The sequence below is a fragment of the Pelobates fuscus genome, chromosome 2, assembly GCF_036172605.1.
Source record: "Pelobates fuscus isolate aPelFus1 chromosome 2, aPelFus1.pri, whole genome shotgun sequence".
Lineage (NCBI taxonomy): Eukaryota > Metazoa > Chordata > Amphibia > Anura > Pelobatidae > Pelobates > Pelobates fuscus.
Window position 1 is genome coordinate 36018046 of NC_086318.1, and position 24385 is coordinate 36042430.

The window sequence follows — 24385 nt, forward strand, 5'->3', positions numbered from 1 at the left end:
CAATTTTCGCCTATATCTTGGCGTCTGAGTTTAGGAGAGATATAGGGCGGAAATTTTGGCAGTGTGTTGGTGGCTTGCCCGGTTTCGGGAGGGTGATTATTCTGGCCGCTAAATACTCTACGGGGAAGCTTCCGGTATGAAGTGCCCTGTTAAATGCCCTGCATAGGTGTGGGGCCAACTGGGGCAGGAATGCTTTGTAATAGTCGTTGGTGAAGCCGTCCGGGCCTGGTGCTTTCCCTTTTGGCAGGGCATTGATGCATTCTGCCACTTCGTTTTCTGTGATCTTGGCGTCTAGGAGTTGTTTTTAGGCATCGGATATTGTCGGTAGAGGTATGTCCGACAGGTAGGCCTGTATGCCACTATTGGTGGGCTGAGGTGTGTTTGGGTCTTTCGAGAGGTTGTAAAGTCTGCTATAGTATTGTGCGAATTCGCCACAAATCTCTAGGGGCAAATGTACTTTTTGTCCTTTCGTGTTTACTATGTGTGCAATTCGTGTTTGTTGTTGCCTTTCCCTTAGGTGATGTGCTACTAGTTTGGTGGCCCTATTCCCCTGGGCATAAGTGCGGGCTTTCACCTTGTTCATCATTAGACCAAATTTGTGGAGTCGAATCTCCTTGAGTTTATTCCTTGAGTTTATTGAGTGTAGTGATTTGTATTTTGTGCGCCTCTGAGGTTTGTGTCTGGTTTTCTGCATGGAGGCTGGCTAGATGCCGCTGGAGTTGTGTCACTTCTTTTTCCTGTTGCTTTTTAAGATACGAGGCCCTGCTGATCAGCAAGCCCCTGATTCGCTTTATGTGCAAGCCACACCATGTGTGCATTCATGTTTGTCGAGGTGTTCGTGTTGAAATAGTGTTGGAGTTCTGTTGTCAAAGTTGCGCAGTACTGTGTGTCTGAGAGTATGCTCTCGTTCAGGCGCCATGGACTCCTGTGTTTGTACTCGTAAGAGTTCGCTAGTGTTAGTGTTACAGGTGCGTGGTCCGACCAGTCAACCGTCAGGATGTCACAGTCTATTATACCGTTCATGGTTGATTCGTGCATAAAGCAATTGTCAATTCTGGAGTATGAATTGTGTACTTTAGAGTGGTGTGTATATGCTCTGTCCGTCGGGTGGAGTGCTCTCCAAACGTTGCGAAGACCAAATAGAGACAGCAAGTTTCTAATGCCTTTGCTTTGGTTTTTAAGGAGTTTGTAGTGTTGTGAAGCTGCCGGTCTGGTGGAGTCTAACCCCGGATCTAGTACGTGGTTGATGTCCCCGCTAATTAGTAATGTGCCTTTTCTTATGCTCTCTATTTTGGTAAAGATGCTATGTAGGAAGTTCCTTTGGTTGGTATTCGGGGCGTAGACATTCACCAATGTGTATTCGAGATCATTGAGTGTGCATTGCCATATGATGTACCTGCCTCCTGGGTCAAGAATTTGGTTATGGGAGGATACTGTTAGGTCCTTTCCCAGGAGTATAGACAACCCTGTAGATTTTTTGGAAGTGGTGGCGTGCGCTTGGTGGGGATATGAGGTTGGGTTAAGCTGCGGGTGGTCACCTGACCTAAAGTGGGTTTCTTGCAGGTATACAATGTCAGCTTGAGTCTTTTTGAGTTCTCTAGTCAGGACATGGCATTTGTACGGTATGTTTAGTCCTTGCACATTATGTGAATATAATTTTAGACTGAATGTGTATGTTGGTAGTAGTGCTGCGTAGTTGCAACGTACCCTGGTTGAGATCGTGCATATTCTGTGACAGTTGAGCGGATTTGTTACCATGACTACTGTATTGCGGATGAAGGAATCGCATTATCCCTTTACCTTGCCCTTCTGAGCTTCGTGTGTGACTGTATGTGGGAGACCTGATGGTGGACCATAGGAGTAAAACAAACATTGAACATATATACAAACAAAAATACAACAAGAAATATATCTTATCCATTGTGCCCTGTCTTTCCCTAAGGGCACCAGTTAACCTGCTAGTTACCCTCACTAGCTCTCCCTGTCCGGGGGGTTGAGGATGCCTGGTCTAGCCTGCAAACTGCCCGGGTGAGTGCAATCCCGAGCCTACGGCTCTTAAACTATCCGTAGTCCTTTGCTTTTTGTTTTTTTTTATTTTGATATATTACATTACGTGCCACTGGACCTGCTCCTAGGAGTGGAGCCTGGGGGAGCGTAAGCTTCGTCTCATATATTGGGAGACCTCCCTTGCATGTAACTCTTAATTGGACCTGGATTGGTGATATTATTAAAGCTATTGGTATTGGTATTGGTATTGGTAGGTGTGGGCCTGGCTGGGGCGTGGGTGGGGGTCATTTTCTCGTCCGCCATTATGAAGCTGGTGGAGAGGACTAGTTTATACGAACCGGGCGAATAGGACATTTAAGTCCCCCTGGCCGGTTCGGTAAGTTAGGTAAGGTTAGGCCCCTTTTTTCTTCTAATGGGCATTTCGTTCGTCTGATGCGGGACGTTCTAAAGGCTAAAGGGCAAATCTCCACACACATTACCGTCAGTACATTACCCACACCCGGTTTTTCGTCCGTATCATATGGACAGTCTGTGCCCCTTAGCTGTAGGATCTATCAATATAGTCCAGGTTTAGAGAGTTCATATCAGGTGTGTTGTGTTGTTTCGTTCGGGAGGGAAGTTCGGCTCAAGTGCCACTGGAAGGTCCTGTTCGTGCCTCCGTCAGGTGAACTTGGTCTTTCTGTGTCATTTATGCTGCCTCACCGTCTGCCAGTCCGGGATTAATGGTGGTCTCTGTAGGGGTCTAGTCGGACCCGCCGGTATGTCGATACCCCAGGAATGCAGTAGGCGGGTGCCGGTGTCAACGTCCGGTGCGACATGTGTTTTACCGTCTTTGTGAATTAATAATTTGATCGGGAATCCCCATTTATATGGAATCTTCCTGTTTCTTAGTTCGGAGGTGATGTCTCTGAAGGTTCTTCTGCGTTTCAGTGTTTCTGCTGAGAGATCCGTGAAGATCTGGATCTTCTTATATTGGTCCGGTAAGGTTTTTTGAGGCCCAACAGCACGCATGATGGTCTCTTTCACATGAAAGTAATGGAATTTGAGGAGCACATCTCGCGGCGTGGATGTCGGCAAGTGTTGGGGTTTTGCTACTCGGTGCGCCCTGTCCATGAGCAGCATGTCGGTAGGAATGTCAGGCGCCAGGGTCTGGAAGAAACCTGTTAGAAATGCCATTAGGTCCAAATTTTGGACGTCCTCTGATATGCCTCTTACCCTCACATTTTGTCTCCGAGACCTATCTTCAAGATCCATGTTTTTCAATTCTTGTTTCTCCATTTGTGCTGTCAATACCTCCAGCTTTTCTGCCAGGCTGTTATGGGCCTCGGCGTATTCCGCCATCTTGTTTTCCATATGTGCTGTGCGGTTCCCTATGTCTGTAATATCTTTTTTTAGATCTGCGATTGCCGTCTGGACAGATAGCTGGATATTCACAGCCATATCGTCCAGCATTTTTTGGAATATATCCACTTGTATTTGCATGGTGCGTTGTGGGGAGTGCTGTGGGGATTGTGGTTGAGAAGGCACCTTGTCTTCACTGCCGCCGTCGCCATCTTGAGAGTGATTCGCGGTACTTTTGGGAGTTACCGTTTTCGAGGTGAAAAACGCATGTTTATCCTTGTTGTCTCCCGTTTTTCTCAGTCCCCGTTGTGACATTGTGCTTCTTCCCCTTTTTGGAGCGGTATCCTGCTGATTTGCCGTTTAAAGATTTGCTTTAGATAGCCGCCGGCTCGGGAGCTCTGTCCTCACACAGCCATTCAGCTCGAGCGCAGGCTCCGCCCCCATCAGTAATATTCTTGAGACAAAATTGAAGCCTTTGGCACATAGTCTTTTTCAAGGACAATATTGCCATGTTGCTGCTGCATGAAAAATGTGGTTTCAGGAAAATCATAATACACTACTAGAATGCCCAGGTAATAGCCCTGACTTGAATCCAATAGATACATAATGATAGTAATAATATTAGTAATAATAACAAATAGCAAACAATACATCAGTGATATACTTGAGCCATAAAGAAGTCTTACAAAGGACACATTTGCAATTTGTTTTATCTACATTATGTCAATTTGTATTTATATTAGTAACTTTGTTATCTATACTACACTGTTGCAGTCTGTTCTCGGCAATTACACAGATGCATTTTTTGTTTTGAAATTATTAACTTGACATAGATGTACATTGACTAATAACTATCAAATTTCAATCCAGTTGCTGGTCTAATAAGACCTGTTTTAGATTTAAGTCAATAACAGATTAATAAAGTGTTTTATTACCGCAACTTGTGGTGATCCTAAGAGCTGCACATTCTCATTTACCAACTTTAAGAGTCTTAAGAATGTGTTGTCTTCATAATCCATGCGTTTTCCAAGTAATACTGACACTATTATGTTGGCAACTGAGCCATTCAGTATCATGGCGTTATCAAAGGGTTTACCTGTAAATTTCAAACAAACATCACGAGATGAAGGATTCATGCAATAAAATGATAGCTCAGATAAACAGGTAAGACAAAGAGGAAAGAAAACATTATACATTAATTTGTTCCATAAAAAACAGAAAATGACAACTGGGTGAACCTATGGTTTTGTAAAATCGAAATAAATGGACACTCCAAATAGGCTATGTAAAATTATTTTAAAAAAGAAATACCACTGCATTTAAAGCCCATTCCATGTGATTTTTATGATTCTTTCCTAAGTTCTAAAAGTGGGAAGAACTGGAAGGGGATACAAAAGTTTAGAGATCAGTAAATGCAGAGATCTTTAGGATGTAGGTCCAAAATAAACAATAGGCAGCGAGGAGGTGGGGCAAGGGAGAGCTCTGTCAAATTGTTCTGTCCAGGGTAAGGTATGGAGAATCATAGAAATTGGTGATAATGCAAAAAGTGAGGAAATTCTGTAGATGGAAGACAAGATAGAGAAACCTATCCCTATACCATATACATATCAGTTTGAAGAACTGGAACACTATTATGACTTTTTATGCAAACAAAAATTAATTTAATTCAACAAACATCAAACAATGATTTTTAAATTTTTGATACAAAGACAATGTCACAAATGTAACAATCATGGTTTGATTTTTTTTCTTAAAAGAACACTATAGTCACCTAAATTACTTTAGCTAAATAAAGCAGTTTTAGTTTAAAGATCATTCCCCTGCAATTTCACTGCTCAATTCACTGTCATTTAGAAGTTAAATCACTTTGTTTCTGTTTATGCAGCCCTAGCCACACCTCCCCTGGCTATGATTGACAGAGCCTGCATGGAAAAAAAAAAACTGGTTTCACTTTCAAACAGATGTAATTTACCTTAAATAATTGTATCTCAATCTCTAAATTGAACTTTAATCACATACAGGAGGCTCTTGCAGGGTCTAGCAAGCTATTAACATAGCAGGGGATAAGAAAATCTTAATTAAACAGAACTTGCAATAAAGAAAGCCTAAATAGGGCTCTCTTTACAGGAAGTGTTTATGGAAGGCTGTGCAAGTCACATGCAGGGAGGCAGGGCCGTTTGAAGGAATTTGGGGGCCCCAAGCAAAACGGACATGGAGCCCCCCCCCCCGAGTCCACCCACAGGGATCAGGGCCAGTGCAAGGATTTTTGCCGCCCTAGGCAAAAGTAAAGTTTGACGCCCCCCATGTGACATCACAGTGCCCCACCCATATGATCTGCCATGTTAACTAACACAGTGCTGCAGTGCCGCCGTGTTTCCAATAAAAGGCCAGCAGGGACAGGCTATAGACACCAGAACCACTACATTAAGCTACAGTGGTTTTGGGGACTATAGTGTCCCTTTAATGTGAGGTAAATTAGAGATTAGTGCCACGAATAATATACTAGATTGGAAGGAAGGGGTGAGTGTAGTTGGACTAGACAACTCCCACACACTCCAAATGGGTTACTAGAGGTATATAAGGGGCTTAACCCCAGATAATGTCAAGGAGAGAAAAGATATGAAAACTGAATCTGGAGAACACTCATATATAATGGGTGTAGACCAAATTTGCCTTCAAATATATATACCTCAGAATAATAAAAGTCACATGTACAGGGGAGGGAGAGGGGAACAAAGTATAAGTATCTGAAATCTAATAGAGGGGATACCAAGACGGGGCAGGAGAGGAAAGGCAAACAATGTTCATATAAGTGCTATGGACCCCTAGGTCCGAGATATTAACACAAAAACTGTGTATATAGCACTATATACATGAGAGTCCTAGGGAGTAGAAGGGCTGTGGTTGCTGCCAGGGGCAGGTGTTATAGAGAGTGGGGTACACAGGAGCGAGGGGAATGCTCCAACAAAAGGAGACACAGACTTGCTGCTACACAGCGCAGCTAGTATCCACACCTTAACCACATACCACACAAACGTCTCAAAACTTGCCCTGGGCTAGCTGTCTAGCTCACATCTGTGAGTGTCAGAGCTAACTGCTACTTCAAGGCAGCCTCAAGGTGTCCCTAGCTCCCCAGACAATACAACATGCAAAAATATATCAAAATTCTCTCCCACCCCTTAGTAGGTAAACCACATAACGGAGATTCCAACTATTCAAAGTGTTAACCCATCCAAATAGGAAACTTAGTGGTATAGATAAAAATATTCGACTCAATCTTAGGAATTAGCGTCGGCTCAAATCATTCCAAGTTGAGAATACAAAGTCTAGGAGTGAGCATCGGCTCAAAATGAACGCTCAACGCGCGTTTCGGCGTATCTACACGCCTTTGTCAAGAGCTGAAAAGTCAGTGGGCTCGTTGCCGGTTTTTGAAGGGGAGGAAATGCTCCCATTGGCTGAAAAACTTCTACTCCCTAGGACTCTCATGTATATAGTGCTATATACACAGTTTTTGTGTTAATATCTCGGACCTAGGGGTCCATAGCACTTATATGAACATTGTTTGCCTTTCCTCTCCTGCCCCGTCTTGGTATCCCCTCTATTAGATTTCAGATACTTATACTTTGTTCCCCTCTCCCTCCCCTGTACATGTGACTTTTATTATTCTGAGGTATATATATTTGAAGGCAAATTTGGTCTACACCCATTATATATGAGTGTTCTCCAGATTCAGTTTTCATATCTTTTCTCTCCTTGAATATACTAGATTGCCTACTTACAACCAGATGAGGATGATGATGGGCTTCAGCTGCCGTCTGGCTCCACTGGTCTGGTGTAGAACAGGCTCTCTCGAGGCGGTTTGTAACTGTGGTCACAAAAATCAATGTTCTGGGAGAACGGGAAGCAGCTCCATTTTTTGAGGGCCATTTACACAGCTCAAGGTCTGGGTCCCAGGGTCCACCTTCATGTTCCACCAATGAGTTTGTTCACAGGGGTGTGTGTGTGTGTGGGGGGGGGGATGTCCTGATGTGTGTAAGGAATGCATTGTGTGAATCTGTGTTTGTATGTGTAAGGGCTGCAAGGTGAGTTTGTGTATGTATGGGATGCAGTGTGTGTGTCTGTAAGGCAGTGTTTCACAACCCAGTCCTCAAGGCACACCTACCAGTCCAGGATTTAAGGATTACCCAGTTTTGTCTAAGATGTTTTTAGAAAAAAAAGAAAAAACACCTTAGACACAACTGGGTCACCCCTAAATCCTGGACTGGTAGGTGTGCCTTGAGGACTGGGTTGGGAAACACTGCTGTAAGGGATGCACTGAGTGTGTGGAAGGGATGCATTGTGTGTTGCTGTGTGTAAGGGATGCATTGCTTGTGTATGTGTGTCTGTGTGTAATGCATTGTGTGTTTTTCTGTGTGCAAGGGGTGCATTGTGTGTGTGTGTGATGGATGTCAATATCTCCCCCTACCCCCGTCAATTTCCTTCTTCTCCCCCCTCTCCAATTTCCTTCTTCTCCCCCTCCCTCTCATTGCCTTCTCCCCTCCCTCCAATTTCCTTCTTCTCCCCCCCTCTCATTTCCTTCCTTCTCCCCACCTCCAATTTCCTTCCTCCCCCCTCCAATTTCCTTCCTACCACCTCCAATTTCCTTCCTCTCCCCCTCCAATTTCCTTCCTCCCTCCCCCCCTCAAGTTTCCTTCCTCCCTCCCCCCTCAAATTTCCTTCCTCTCCCCCTCCCTCAAATTTCCTTCCTCTCCCCCTCCCTCAAATTTTCTCCCTTCCTCTCCCCCCTCCCTCTCCCTCAAATGTCCTCCCTTCCTCTCCCCCCTCCCTCAAATGTCCTCCCTTCCTCTCCCCCCTCAAATTCCTACCTCTCCCTCCCCTCCCTCAAATTTCCTTCCTCTCCCCCCCTTCGAATTTCCTCCCTTCCTCTCCCCCCCCCAAATTTCATCCCTCCCTCTCCCCCCACTCCCTCAAATTTCCTCCCTCCCTCTCCCCCCCACTCCCTCAAATTTCCTCCCTCCCTCTCCCCCCACTCCCTCAAATTTCCTCCCTCCCTCTCCCCCCCACTCCCTCAAATTTCCTCCCTCCCTCTCCCCCCCCACTCCCTCAAATTCCCTCCCTCTCCCCCCCCACTGCCTCAAATTTCCTCCCTCCCTCTCCCCCTCCACCCACTCAAATTTCCTGCTCGGGGCCCCAAGCAGTTGCTTGTTTTGCCTGTCGGGTAGCGACGGGCCTGCAGGGAGGTGTGACTAGGGTTCATAAACAAAGGGATTCAACTCCTAAATGGAAGAGGATTGAGCAGTGGGGCTGCAGGGGCATGTTCTATACACCAAAACTGCTTCATTAAGCTAAAGTTGTTCAGGTGACTATAGTGTCCCTTTAATTAAAGGAGATTTTGTTTGCATAAAAAGTGAGTGCTCCAGTTTTTCAAATTGATTGCTAAATACAGCATTGTAGACACCAAGGTATTTGGATTTGAAAGTAGAGTGTCAGTGTTTGTTTTATATAAAGTTGGAGTACAGATTTTTGGAAATACAAGATTTGGGAGATCCTCCCTTTGATCTAAAATATTTCTGTAGCAGAGAATTTTGGAATGACAAGATTTCGGAAAACCTATTTTTCTCAAGTTTGATGCATTTCTCATTGTTTAGTGAATAAGCGAGTGCGCTGGATTTTGTTTTTATATATGTATATATATATATATATATATATATATATATATATATATATATATATATATATATGTATATTCATATATATATATACTTCAAACTATACTAATTTCATATGATATTTTAGACTTGAGAAAGGGGGGTTCCCCCAAAGGTTTGTCATTCAAAAATTTAGATTCTGTTCGTCCAATAAAAAAGATATTATACAATACTAATTTCATATGATATATATATATATATATATAATTCTCCATATATATTCTTCAAACTATACTAATTTCATATAATATACTTGAGAAAAAGAGGTTCTCCCGAAATCTTGTCATTCCAAAATTCTCTGCTACAAAAATAAATACAAATATTAGTATATACATAAACAAAGATAAAACTAAATCTCAAATCATTATAGCAAACATATTTATATTTTAAAACTTTAAAATGTTTATGTTTACAAACCTTTAAATGATTCAAAATGCTGAATCAAGTGACTACATTCTTCAGTAATTTTCTCCTCTATGCTGGACTTTCCCATTCCGAAATCACGGAGTGTTGAGATGGTGAATCTTCTCATCACTTTCCAGTTTTCCCCATTTGACCAAACAATTCCTGAAAGTGGTAAATGGTAAATATCAGATCAAAGTAGCAATGAAGTAATAGTCTGTAGTGTTAAACGATAGATGCTGTTATTAGATAATAGTAAACAAAGGACCATTACTAACCATCATACATACATATAACATTTAGAGTGTAGGTTGGAGAGTTAGGTAGGGGGTGATAAAAATCAGTCCTCTCCCAAAAAACTCAGTGAGTGGAGCGCTAAAGCATACTTACCCCTAAAAACAGGGGTATCAAATGTCCCAAGGAGAAGTTGAGTACATAAATCAAAAAGATAAAAGTATAATAGTGAAGTATGCTAGGGCTGATGTGCAGGTCCTTAGGTATAAAAAATGCAACTCACAAGTGTAGAGCCAAGTGTAGGACTGGTTCAAATCTCAAACGCCATGGAGTACACAGGGAGACACCTTCCCTCTTGTTGTTTTCTTCCTTCAATACTCAGAAAGAAACAAAGGGGAGATATCTATCTAGTGTAGTATATTAGACCAAAGTATGGATATAAATAGATATCAGAAGGTATAGTGCTCACCTTATATAGAGCCAAATTGAGAATACCTGGCTCAGGTTTTAAACAGCTTATTACCCACTAAAGGGATGAAGATGGCAGCACAACAGACTAATTATGATCTCAAGGGTCTCGGTGTGTTTCACTCACTCTTTAAGTCTATATGTTGCATTCTAAATCTACATTTGAAGTGCTAATAAGAATTAACTTTAAATAGTTAAAGGGACACTCCAGGCATCCAGACCAAACTCCCACCACCCTTAACCCTGCAAGTGTAATTATTGCAGTTTTATAAGTTAAGTCCCCCTCTAGTGGCTGTCTATCATGAAAGGGGCTGTCTATCATGAAAGTCATGAAAGGGGTTTTAACACATACAGCAACTTGGGATGGGGTGTGGGAGGGAGAGGGGCACTGTAGGGTCCTGCAGTGCCAGGAAAATTAATATGTTTTCCTGGCACTGGAGGGTCCCTTTAAATAAAAGTTCCTAAACTGCATCTACTATTTCTTAGGTTTTTTGTTTGTTTTGTTTTTTCATTGATTAACCCCTTAAGGACGGCGGGCGTGCTAGGCGTCCAAGGCAGTGCCAGCAGGAGGAGTGCCTGTAAGGACAGTTACTCCCCCTGCTGCCTAAAAAAAAAGAAAAATAAAGTTTAAAACAGTGTAAAATTAAATTATATATACTTAGATCATATATATATTTATTATATATATGATCTAAGTATATATATACACATACATACATACACACATATAAATACACATACACTGTCTAAGTGTATTTTAATATTGATATATATATATAGTTATATATATATATATTTATATATATATATATATATATATATATATATATATATATATATATATATATATATATATATATAAATATCAAAATACACGTAGAATGATATTGATTAAAAAAAAAAAATATATATATATATTGATTAAAATATATATATATATAATATATATTTATATATAATATAAAAACAAAATATGCAAATACGTAAAAAAATTATAAAAAAATAAAATAAAAAAAATAAAAATATATGTTTTAATATTGTTCTAACTGTATTTTAAAATGAATATATATATATATATATATATATATATATATATGTATATATATATTGACATCAAAATACACGTAGAACAAAATAATATATATATATATATATATATATATATATCAATATACATAAGTATATATGTATATATCGCTATATACCTATATATATATATATATATATATATATATATATATATATATATATATATATATATATATATATACAGGACATAGGAAGAGCACTCCAGAGGTCTTATTCAAAGGTGTTTATTCAATGAAAAAATGAATGATTTTTCATTGAATAAACACCTTTGAATAAGACCTCTGGAGTGCTCTTCCTATGTCCTGTATATATACCTACGCTCTGCAGCACCGAGGCTTTTTTGCAAGTGAATCAACTTTAAGGTAGAGTGCCAGATTTTGAATATTTTTATATATATATATATATATATAAATAAAAATATATTTATGTAATAATGTGACATAACTAGAAAGCTATAATTTCTGGGGGAATATATGTATTAAGGCCTTTTGGCCTGTAATTGTGGGAGGGGCGTATGACACACCTCTTCCCTACTTAAGGGACACCCCTTACCTGGCTCTATATCGTTCGAGGTCAGCGCTGCATCATTTCCACTTCCGGGTCATCCAGACGCCATTTTACCTGATTACTCCATGAGGTTTTTTAAGCAGAGCTGTGTCAGGAATCCAGCCACAGGCTTTTCCGGCCTACCACCTTCTTTCTTCAATCCATCGCCGTGGATGGTGTCCAAGTGACTCACAAACTGTAAGTCAACCTACCCGTTATGCCAGGCATCAGTCCCACGGCACCATGCACGGGTCAGGTCCTCACTTTACGGCTGCATTTTGTCTAAGTCTGTTCTAAAACCATTGCATGTTCATGCATATCATTCGTTTAAACCCCCTACCGGTCTTTGGGTGTACTACAGGCTTCTTAGACATTATCGCATTTCATGTACAAACCAACGAACCACTGCATTTTCGCCTACACACTGACCCCTACCGGTCATTCGGTGTACTACAGGCTTCTCAGACATTATTGCATTTCATGTACAAACCATCGAATCACTGCATTTTCGCCTACACACTGACCCCTACCGGTCATTCAGTGTACTACAGGCTTCTCAGACATTATTGCATTTCATGTAAAAACCAACCTTGCTTCATTTAAACGATTGTCATTTCGGTTTGTGTTTTCTGGTCGGCACTTATTCATAGTATATTCTATGCACGATTGCTGTTCGCATTAAAATGCACACGGTTAAGCTATTCATGCTAACTTCTGTTTCCCTTCATACTAAGATTCGGTTATTCTGCTATGTATTCACATAGATCTTTTCTTGAGTTACATTTCACCATTTCATGTATTTACATTTGGTTAAAAAGTTGCTTGGTTAAATAGACAGACCATTTTCATGCTATTTTTAAGGTATCACTTATTACATCAAGGGTATGAAACCAGCTAACATTTCTGTATAGACATTGGACTCCCACGCTTACTGGAGTTTTTTTTTTTTTTTTTTTAATATAATTATCCATTTCATTACAATTAAATCAGCCTACGTTACAGGCCTCATTTCTTTGTTGTTAACCATGACACAAGGATTTAATTCCTTTTCATGCATACTCGGGTTGAATCACACGTACTGATCCAACCAATCATACGTTTCCTGCACAGTAATCGGTTAAACTTTCAAATACTTATTTTACACGATCTTATTTTGTCTATTTTGTTTCAGTTTGCTTATTATATATATATATGGTTTTAATAATAATAGTTATTTTATTTTACAATGCAGATATTACATGTATATTACTGTTATGGTTAGCCTACATTACGGCTCCTTTTTCTGTCATGCTCGTACGACATACCACGAGTTCAAGGACACGGTCCTATTTTCAAAGAGTATAATGGAGATATGATGTTATTACAACCATGTACATTACGATTACATGGCACTAACTATTCAGGACATTTCTTATCATGCTCATACGATATACCACGAGTATATAAGAACACGGTCCTACCTTCCACAGAGGGTTTCGGGTTGAATCACACGCATTGGTTCAACCACTCATACGTCACGTTACAACATTTTCTGCATAGATTGTCATTTCACATAATTTCACATGGCATTTACAAACTCAGGCCTTTTCTTGACACACTCAGACGACGTAACACGAGTATTCAAGAACACGGCATATACGTCTCACAAGACTTTCGGTTTTTGAATCACACGTTCTGGTTCATACATTCATACGTCACTTTACAGCAACATTTATGATTCTGCATATTGTCACTTCACATTAAAAAGTCCCTTGCATTCCCAGATCAGTTTAGTGACATGCATATCATCTGATCACCTTCCATATATACACATTACACGGCCAATCCCCTGCTGCCAGGTATCGGACTCAGCGTAACGCTTGTCACCAAGCATGGGCAGTCATGTCACTATCATACTCATAGATTTTACACCTCCCACACATACTGCTAGAAGCCCTAATCCCAGCCTATACAGATTACACAGGTCTCACAGGATCCATTCTCACTCTATCCCTTTTTAGGTTTATCCAGGTTTTCATACCTGTCGAATCTCAAAACTTCATACATACTACCAGGTACGTAAGCCTGCTCACGTTGTAGTTCACATACGTTTCATTCTTCTAGGCCATAGAGTACTGGCAAGTTAGGGGTATAGGCCCAAATAGGTACCTCCCTTCTTGGCATTTCTGCCTATCGTTTAGTGGTCCGCGAGGCCAACACCCCGCCTCAACGTTTCGGAGGCAAACGCCATCGGGCCACACGTGAGTTATCCGCCTCGCAATATTATAGAGAGGGCCTCACCTGTCACTCCCTCCCCCTGTTTTCTTTTACTATCACCGAGAGGCCTACGATTCCTGCCACTACGACGGGTGGCCTCAATAACCCCTCGCGCCAACTCATAGACAGAGCCTCTCATAGCCACTTGGCAACTAGCAGGGCCTCACCTGTCACAAAACAAGATTAATTTTTCGCCTTTCAGGCCTAGTTAGCCTGCCAGTATCACCCCTGGGGAATCGGTCACTACACCCCTTACCATGGCTGGGTCGGCAGCTGCGACCCCTCCAGCACTGGTTGAGTTGCAATCACTTTCTCCAGCCATCTGTTTCAGGGCACATGCTAAATCTGTGTCCAAATAAAATGTATCCCAAAACTATACTTAACATCAATAAACATTTCTGTACTTACGACATTACTGCCACATCATCCATCTAGACATTTGGTGGAATTCATTATCTTGGGTCTATCAGAAGGATTCACACAGGCCTCATACACATGCCTTCCGGAATCCTGGAATGTCCTAATTTACAATCCGCACAACAAACCCTACAGCGGTGGAGACACTCATAGCCAGGAAGTGGCAGAGGACTTCCTATGGGGGCCCTTCCAGTCCCCTCCGTTCACCACATAGCGGACAAACCCCATCGGTATTGTCACAGGGAAATCTTCTCACAAACAGAGACTTATCATTGATCTATCAACACCTCACACCTCTGCCACTCCTAGTTTGAACTCCCTCATACCCTCTGAGGAATTTTCACTGCAATATTCCACCATAGATCACGCCATTCCGGCTATCATGCAGGCAGGGGCCGGAGCATGGCTCAGTAAGACTGATATCACAATGCTTTCAAGTTACTGCCTATCCACCCTACACTGTGTCACCTGCATGGTATCAAGTGGGCAGGGAACTACTATTTTGCTCACGTTTAACATTTAGGTTCCAAAGTAGTCCGGCCATTTTCGACGTATTCGCCGAAACCCTATGCTGGTTTTATTAAATATAGCCAGATGCCCTACAGTTATACATTATCTGGATGATTTCTTACTGGTCGAGAAGAATATTTCCCCTCCCAGTAGCCTAAAAGAAACCATCAGTCTATTCGAACAGGTGGGTGTCCCAGTCTCCTCCACCAAGACTGAAGGACCAGATACCTTCATCACATTCCTGGGTATCATACTAGACTCAGCCACCATGCAAGCTAGCCTGCCACGCCCAAGGTCGAAAACATTCTGATCAACATAATCTCTACATACAACTCGGTACTTGCAACCGCAAGAATTACAGTCTCTGCTTGGGTCACTGAATTTTGCCATTCGCATCATACCTCAAGGCCGGGCTTTCATCTCACAACTCCTTTACATGTTTCCCACTTTTAGACATGATGGACACAGGTCACCCCTGGATACCCAAGCCACGGCAGGTGTAATTATGTGGAGAATTTTTTTAACCACCTTGAATGGTAAAAGCATGTTCCTTCCAAAATTGTCTGACTCCTCACCTACCATTTGGTCAGACGCGGCGTCTACCACAGGTTTTGCAGCAATTTTTCAGGAACGAATGGCTTTGGGGCAGCTGGCCTTCAGAAGTTCAGGACCTGGAGGGTTTTTCCACTACCTCAGCTCTGTTTGAGATATATCCCATCGTGACGGTTGCCGTGGCATGGGTGCATTTATGGGCAGGTTCGTCTGTACGTTGCTACTCAGACAACCAAGTAACTTGTCACATTATAAACAAGGCCGATCCAAATCACTGACTATTATGAGATTCTTGAGGAAACTCACTTGGCTGGCTGCATGTCATAATTTTCTCTTGTTTTGTATTCATGTTCCAGGTGTATGTAACACTGCTGCTGACAATTTGTCTCGCTTTAATTTCCAGGCTTTTCGTCAAATACTCCCGTCAGCCGCACTCACAGCCACGAACACCCCACTATTCCACCATCTAGTAATGGACTAGATGCTATTATGCAACATAGCAGAACATTGTCCCAATTAGCACTGTCTACTAATACCCGGGAAACTTACGATAGAGCTTTCATTTGATTTAAAGATTCCTTTCTGAACACAACATCTTACAACCTTTCATCGTGACATCCTGGTTGGGTTTTGCTTCTTTTTGCCACCTCCAACTCAAACTATCATACAACACAATCAAACCATATCTGACAGGCATCCAACATCACATGCTAACTTTACAACCAGACAAATCAAGTGTCCTCCTACCAATTAAGAACATCCTTAGGGGTATTCAGAGATCCGAACCCCCACGTACGGCCCAGAGGCTACCCATAGATTTCCATATTTCTAAAGACTTATACAATTCACTAGATGTAAACCCTTTGCCAACAACACAAACCTCATCGTTAAAACCGCCATATACATAGCCTTGTTTATGGTTTCTTGAGACCAAGAGAATTTACTGCCATCAGCACAACACAGTCCACTCACATCCTGCTTCATTCACACTTAACAAAACACATGGACTATTATATCTTGACTCTGCCTCACTCCAAAACCAGTCAACATGCACTTTCAGTAGAGGTTAAGTACTATCCTACTCACAACAGGTGGAGCCCCGTCAAACTACTGGACTCATATACCCAGCATAACAACGAACCACCATCTCAACCACTTTCAGTCTACAAGGTTCGGTACTCACTACCACCACCTTTATGACACACGTTAGGTCTTTACTTACACAGCTGGGCCTCAAATCAGCTAACTATTCGGGCCACTCCTTCCGCATAGGAGTGGCCTCCACAGCATCCAGTGCAAACATTCCAGTTCATGTTATCAAGTCACTAGGGCGCTGGAAATCATCGGCTTACTCTAGACACATACCTAACCCGGTACAAGAAGTAAGAAATGCCTTTCAAGACATGTCTGGTTAAAGTATGTATATTGCTGGTATGTAATAAATTTGATTTTCTACTTTTGCCCTCTTTATTTACAGGCCTACCTCATCGTCGGTTCCGGCACACCACAACCGACTTGCTCTTTTAATACCATCCTACACTTATCAGTGTTTGTATCTTCTGTACTATCATGAGCCCTTAACACAAGTATTAAGGCCTTTTGGCCTGTAATTGTGGGAGGGGCGTATGACACACCTCTTCCCTACTTAAGGGACACCCCTTACCTGGCTCTATATCGTTCGAGGTCAGCGCTGCATCACCCTCCCACCCACTCCTCATTATTAACTCCTTTTCTCTTTACATTTCTTCTTGGTGGGCCCTCTTTATTTACAGGCCTACCTCATCGTCGGTTCCGGCACACCACAACCGACTTGCTCTTTTAATACCATCCTACACTTATCAGTGTTTGTATCTTCTGTACTATCATGAGCCCTTAACACAAATATATATATATATATATATATATATATATATATACATCATAATTCTACAGATATATTTATGTAATAATGTGACATAACTAGAAAGCTAAAATTTCTGGGGAAGTGTTCTTGCCTCCACCAGTAGTCTATAACTGGAGTGGGCGGAGTAACTGTTATTATTTATTTATATAGCACATTTAATTGCAATGTTGTTGCCCAAAGTGCTTCACAGTTAAATTAACCCCTTAGCGACTGAGGACCTGAACCGTCCTAACGGTGCAATGTACTTACCCGATCGCCGTCGTTTCCCTGGCAGCGATCGGCGGTGCTCCCAGTGTGGGGAGACTGCCTGCAGCCCAGATAGTCTCCCCATGGCGGATTAGGACCCCTGGGGCCATGTGATCGCTCAACAGGGCGATCACATGGCCACAATAGGTGTCCATGTGTCTGCCTGCAGGGGGACAGTCTGTGCTGACAGGCAGTCTCTCTGCTAGTGTAAAATCAGAAAAAATAAATAAAGATACATGTTAATAAAAATAAAAATTATTATATATGTGTGAATATATATGATATATAGACATATATTATACTTATATAATATATGTCTATATATCATATATATAATGTTGTGGCGAAACCGACCTCGCCACGTGTCCTTGGAGGGGGCTGATTGCCCGCCTCTTGCCTTTGGACTATGGACCAGACTTTATGGGAATGTGATACCCCAGATAGCCATACCATGGAGCCTATTCATATAATGAAAGACTTTAGCTCCATGGCAATTGTACTGTGTGAGTAGGATCTGCGCGCTATTCGGTAGTTTTGTGCGTGCAGATCCCAGCTATCTGGGGATAGGTGAAATGTCTGTGTGTTATGTGTAAATGTGACTTTATGTATTTTAAAGTGTTTTATGTCGTTTTGCAACCATGTGGTTAATGGAGTCTGCCTTTAGTCCTGGGTAATTGGATTACTTCTCCAATTAACTCCAGGGCAGAAGGGAGGAAACCAGGGTGCATTGTGGGGATGTTTTTCTGCCAGCCAGAAAGGAACAAAAGATACTTTTAGTAACTTTTGAATCCCTGGTCGGATTCATGCCATTTTTTAATATGTTGTTCCCCTGAATGGATTGATTGTGGATATGTATTTTTATGTGAATGTGATGTATGGTTTTAAAGTTATGAAAGTTGTGTAAAAGTATATTTTACACTGTATGCATAATGGGATTATGTGTCACACTAAGGGGAGGGGATGTGTGGGAGGTAACATCTATGTCATTGGTTCTTTTATGCCTCCCCCTGGGTGTGGCCTGTATGTGTGAGTTGGAAATAAAAGCCAGGCTGGATGAGCCAGTCCAGAGTTCCTGTTTTACCCTCAAAGTGATGTGTCGTCTCATTATTGGGGGAAGGATTTATTGCATGCTGTTCCAGTTGACTGCTAGGAGTACAAGCCTATTCGTATGGTTCCTATTCAATGGTCTACAGCATTCATATGCTTGGGAGAATTTAAAGGTTTCACGGATTCGGTGATTGTGGTGTCTGCCAGAGTGCTTGGAGTCCTCAGGAAGCACTAGGAGCATCCTTTAACGGAGGTACCAAGTCGGGGTGCCAGGCGATCCGTTACATTGGTGGCAAGCGGTGGGATGGCGTCCTAGTGTGAGGTAAAGCAGCTCGGAGACACAGTTTGTTTGGATTACAAAGGGAGGGCAACGCTAGTACCCGTACAGCGCCCCTATCTACAAAAGAAGCAACGTCGGCAGGGCAAGCATGGCGCCCAGTTACAGTCAACAGGAGTTTGACGCTATGATGAAAATGCTGCTGGCTTTCTTTGGACCAGAACCCCCGGAGGAGAAATACATACAGAGCACAAGGAAAGTAGCGGCAGCGTATCTGCAGGGTCTAGCAGACAAAAAAGCAGCTGAAGGTGTCGTCCTTCCTCCCCAGCGGCAGTCTACGGTTCAGGGAGAGGAGCCAGTTATCCCCTCTCCCCAGCGGCTGAAAGTGTGTAACGGAGAGGAGTTTGTTACCCCCTCTCCCCAGCGGCAGCTTAGCACACCAAGGGGAGATAGTAAGCCCCTCACCAGCGCAGATGGGACCGTGGTCTCTGCGCCCAAGTTACAGGGAGCTGAAGGGGCCATCCTTGCTCCCCAGTGGCAGGTTACAGTTCAGAGAGAGGAGCTTGTTACACCCTCTCTCCAGCGGCAGCCTAACCCACCAAGGGGAGACCGTACGCCCCACACCAGCGCAGATGGGACCGTGGTCTCTGTGCCCAAGTTACAGGGAGCTGAAGGGGCCATCCTCGCTCCCCAGCGGCAGTGTGATTTGTTGGGAATTGGAAGCCCAGTCTCCATTCCCCAGCGTCAGAGTATCCAGCAGGGAATGGAGAGCCCAGCCCCCTTTCCCCAACAGCAGGACTCTGTGCTGGGAGGAGAGACAGTCGGTCTCCCTCCGCAGAGACTGGAAGTATGTATGGGAGAGGAGATTGTTACCACCTATCCCCAGCGGCAGATTATTAATGTACAGGGAATTGGGAGCCCAGTCTCCATTCTCCAGCGGCAGAGTATCCAGCAGGGAATGGAGAGCCCAGCCTCCTTTCCCCAACAGCAGGACTCTGTGTTGGGAGGAGAGACAGTCGGTCTCCCTCCGCAGAAACTGGAAGTATGTATGGGAGAGGAGATTGTTACCACCTCTCCCCAGCGGCAGATTATTAATGTACAGGGAATAGAGAGCCCAGTCTCCATTCCCCAGCGGCAGAGTGTTCTAATGGGAGAGGAGCTGGTTACCACCTCTCCCCAGCGGCAGCTTAATGTACCAGGGGGAGACTGTAAGCCCCACACCTGTGCAGATGGGACCGTGGTCTCTGCACTTCCAGCACAGGGGGTAGGGACGGTCGGTCCTGCCCCCCCACAACAGGGCTGTTTAGCCAAAGGGGAGACAGTCTGTCTCCAGCAGCAGAGCTGTGCAACTAAAGGGGAGACAGTCGGTCTCCAGCAGCAGAGCGGTGTATTTAAAGGGGAGACAGTCTGTCTCCTGCAGCAAAGCGGTGTAACTCAAGGGGAGACAGTCGGTCTCCAGCAGCAGAGTTGTGTAACTCAAGGGGAGACAGTCGGTCTCCAGCAGCAGAGCGGTGTATTTAAAGGGGAGACAGTCGGTCTCCAGCAGCAGAGCGGTGTAACTCAAGGGGAGACAGTCGGTCTCCAGCAGCAGAGCGGTGTATTTAAAGGGGAGACAGTCGGTCTCCAGCAGCAGAGCGGTGTAACTCAAGGGGAGACAGTCGGTCTCCAGCAGCAGAGCGGTGTATTTAAAGGGGAGACAGTCTGTCTCCAGCAGCAGAGCTGTGTAACTAAAGGGGAGACAGTCGGTCTCCAGCAGCAGAGCTGTGTAACTCAAGGGGAGACAGTCGGTCTCCAGCAGCAGAGCGGTGTAACTCAAGGGGAGACGGTCGGTCTCCAGCAGCAGAGCGGTGTATTTAAAGGGGACACAGTCGGTCTCCAGCAACCAGGCTCCAACCAGACTACTCCCGTGGTAGTGCTGGCAACAGGACAGAGTACCGCTGGTCTCTGCCCCCTCAGCAACCTACCAAGGCAGCCTACCAGTCCCCCACACAGCCGTGGTGAGGCACCTGAACCTGGACAAGATTCTCCCTCACCCAGGTGTAGTAACTGTTTATTGTGGGTGGGCTGCTCTGCTGTTTCTGTCTTGTGGGTGGGCTGCTGGACTAACAAGGGCACTGACCGGCAGGAGGTCAAGTACCCTGTTAGTCTGGGGGGTAAAGGGGAGAAGTGTGGCGAAACCGACCTCGCCACGTGTCCTTGGAGGGGGCTGATTGCCCGCCTCTTGCCTTTGGACTATGGACCAGACTTTATGGGAATGTGATACCCCAGATAGCCATACCATGGAGCCTATTCATATAATGAAAGACTTTAGCTCCATGGCAATTGTACTGTGTGAGTAGGATCTGCGCGCTATTCGGTAGTTTTGTGCGTGCAGATCCCAGCTATCTGGGGATAGGTGAAATGTCTGTGTGTTATGTGTAAATGTGACTTTATGTATTTTAAAGTGTTTTATGTCGTTTTGCAACCATGTGGTTAATGGAGTCTGCCTTTAGTCCTGGGTAATTGGATTACTTCTCCAATTAACTCCAGGGCAGAAGGGAGGAAACCAGGGTGCATTGTGGGGATGTTTTTCTGCCAGCCAGAAAGGAACAAAAGATACTTTTAGTAACTTTTGAACCCCTGGTCGGATTCATGCCATTTTTTAATATGTTGTTCCCCTGAATGGATTGATTGTGGATATGTATTTTTATGTGAATGTGATGTATGGTTTTAAAGTTATGAAAGTTGTGTAAAAGTATATTTTACACTGTATGCATAATGGGATTATGTGTCACACTAAGGGGAGGGGATGTGTGGGAGGTAACATCTATGTCATTGGTTCTTTTATGCCTCCCCCTGGGTGTGGCCTGTATGTGTGAGTTGGAAATAAAAGCCAGGCTGGATGAGCCAGTCCAGAGTTCCTGTTTTACCCTCAAAGTGATGTGTCGTCTCATTATTGGGGGAAGGATTTATTGCATGCTGTTCCAGTTGACTGCTAGGAGTACAAGCCTATTCGTATGGTTCCTATTCAATGGTCTACAGCATTCATATGCTTGGGAGAATTTAAAGGTTTCACGGATTCGGTGATTGTGGTGTCTGCCAGAGTGCTTGGAGTCCTCAGGAAGCACTAGGAGCATCCTTTAACGGAGGTACCAAGTCGGGGTGCCAGGCGATCCGTTACAAATGTCATACTAAGTGTATTTTTATATTAATATGTACATATATTAATATAAAAATACACTTATAATTAAATTGCACACGTATATATATATATATATATATATATAATATATATTTACTATATATATATTGTATCTTTATATATATTATAAAATACAAATAATAAGTCAATTAAACTAATTTAAAAAAATTAAAAATAATAATAATAAAAAAAAAATGAATACAAATATGGGTATTTTATTGCAGTAAAAGCAAAATTATGTTTCATACCTAAATATTTTATGTTAAATGAAAGCCCTTTTTCCCCTGAAGAAAATTATATATAATAAGTGTGGGTGCACATAATATGAAAGAGGCGAATTACGTCTGAACAGACATATGGCGCAAATTCAAGTTTTTGTTTACATTTTGGTTTGCTCACAACGTGTCCATTTGGCTCAGGCCTTAAGGGGTTAAATGTTTCATTTGAAGGAAATAATACTATAAATATATTACACAATGCATAACATAAATGTACATCTTACACTCTTTATTATGCCCACAAAAAACACACCAAATATTGCATGATTTAAAAAAAAAAAAAAAATTATCGTGTAAATTAAGCCTTGTAAATATTATAGCTAATCATCTAATGCTCTTCACCTGCTTTCACTGCTTTAATAAAAGCTGAATGAAAAGATTATTTGTAATGTTTAGATGGATTATGAAATATTGACCCTTAGTCTGCAAAATAACTCTGAGACTCATATTGTTAAATTGTTAAGCACAGTTCACTTGGTTCTCAAAGAGTTAACACTTGGGTGTAGAACTTGGCAGGTGACATAAATGACATACAATGAGTAAACACTTATACCCTGAGTTTCTGGAATCATTTAGAGATAATTATCCATGCGAAAACAAGACATATGATATGGCACAGCTTTTTGTATTTAATACCAACCTACTATTGAGTATTTTCTGTGCAAGATCAGGCATGAAAGTTTTAATGTGAAGATTGAAATGTTATGCAATGAGAACATTTTGTTATTGCAGGGTTTTTTAACTGTTTGTCTTTGCTGTAGGTGTGTCCTGGGAATGAACTGAGTTTACAAAAAAACAGATGTCTGTCTAAGAATTGTAAAGTAATTAATATCTAACCCTGATCTTCAAACTGTCTGTGCTAATGTTCAAACCATAATTTCTCTCTCCAATTAATCTATAAATTCTAGTTTTACACTCTAAAGAAGATCATTAGTGTTGTCGCGAACCCGAAATTTTCGGTTCGCGAATGGCGAACGCGAACTTCCGCAAATGTTCGCGAACCGCGCGAACCGCCATTGACTTCAATGGGCAGGCGAATTTTAAAAACAACAGGGACTCTTTCTGGCCACAAAAGTGATGGAAAAGTTGTTTCAAGGGGACTAACACCTGGACTGTGGCATGCCGGAGGGGTATCCATGGCAAAACTCCCATGGAAAATTGCACAGTTGATGCAGAGTCTGATTTTAATCCATAAAGGGCAGAAATCACCTAACATTGACACCTGTCCTCAAAGCCCAGCCCTGATACACACTGACACAGAGCAGAATAGAGACTGTTACCCCTACATAGGGTCACTTGGCAGATATGGATTGACACCTGTCCTCAAAACCCCTGATACACACTGACACAGAGCAGAATAGAGACTGTTCCCTGTCCACAGAGACCATGATACACACTGACACAGAGCAGAATAGAGACTGTTCACCGTCCACAGAGACCATGATACACACTGACACAAAGCAGAATAGAGACTGTCCCCCCTACATAGGGTCACTTGGCAGGTATGGATTGACACCTGTCCTCAAAGCCCCTGATACACACTGACACAGAGCAGAATAGGGACTGTTCCTCCTACATAGGGTCACTTGGCAGATATGGATTGACACCTATCCTAATGATCCCTGATACACACTGACACAGAGCAGAATAGAGACTGTTCCCCCTACATAGGGTCACTTGGCAGATATGGATTGACACCTATCGTAATGATCCCTGATACACACTGACAGAGAGCAGAATAGGGACTGTTCCCTGTCCACAGAGACCATGATACACACTGACACAGAGCAGAATAGGGACTGTTCCCCCTACATAGGGTCACTTGGCAGATATGGATTGACACCTGTCCTCAAAACCCCCGATACACACTGACACAGAGCAGAATAGGGACTGTTCCCCCTACATAGGGTCACTTGGCAGATA

At 42.8% G+C, this 24385-nt stretch overlaps 1 protein-coding gene across 2 annotated transcripts in view; it reads right to left on the bottom strand.

The window, feature by feature from the left end:
- Positions 1–24385, bottom strand: part of LOC134586524 (cytochrome P450 2K1-like) — a 106027-nt gene that overhangs the window by 22604 nt on the left and 59038 nt on the right. For both annotated transcript variants that reach the window (XM_063442082.1, XM_063442083.1), the window contains exons 3-4: positions 9474–9623; positions 4284–4444 (exon numbers count right to left, since the gene is read on the bottom strand). In XM_063442082.1, coding sequence (XP_063298152.1) covers positions 4284–4444; positions 9474–9623 — 311 coding nt within the window. The remainder of the gene's footprint in view (positions 1–4283; positions 4445–9473; positions 9624–24385) is intronic.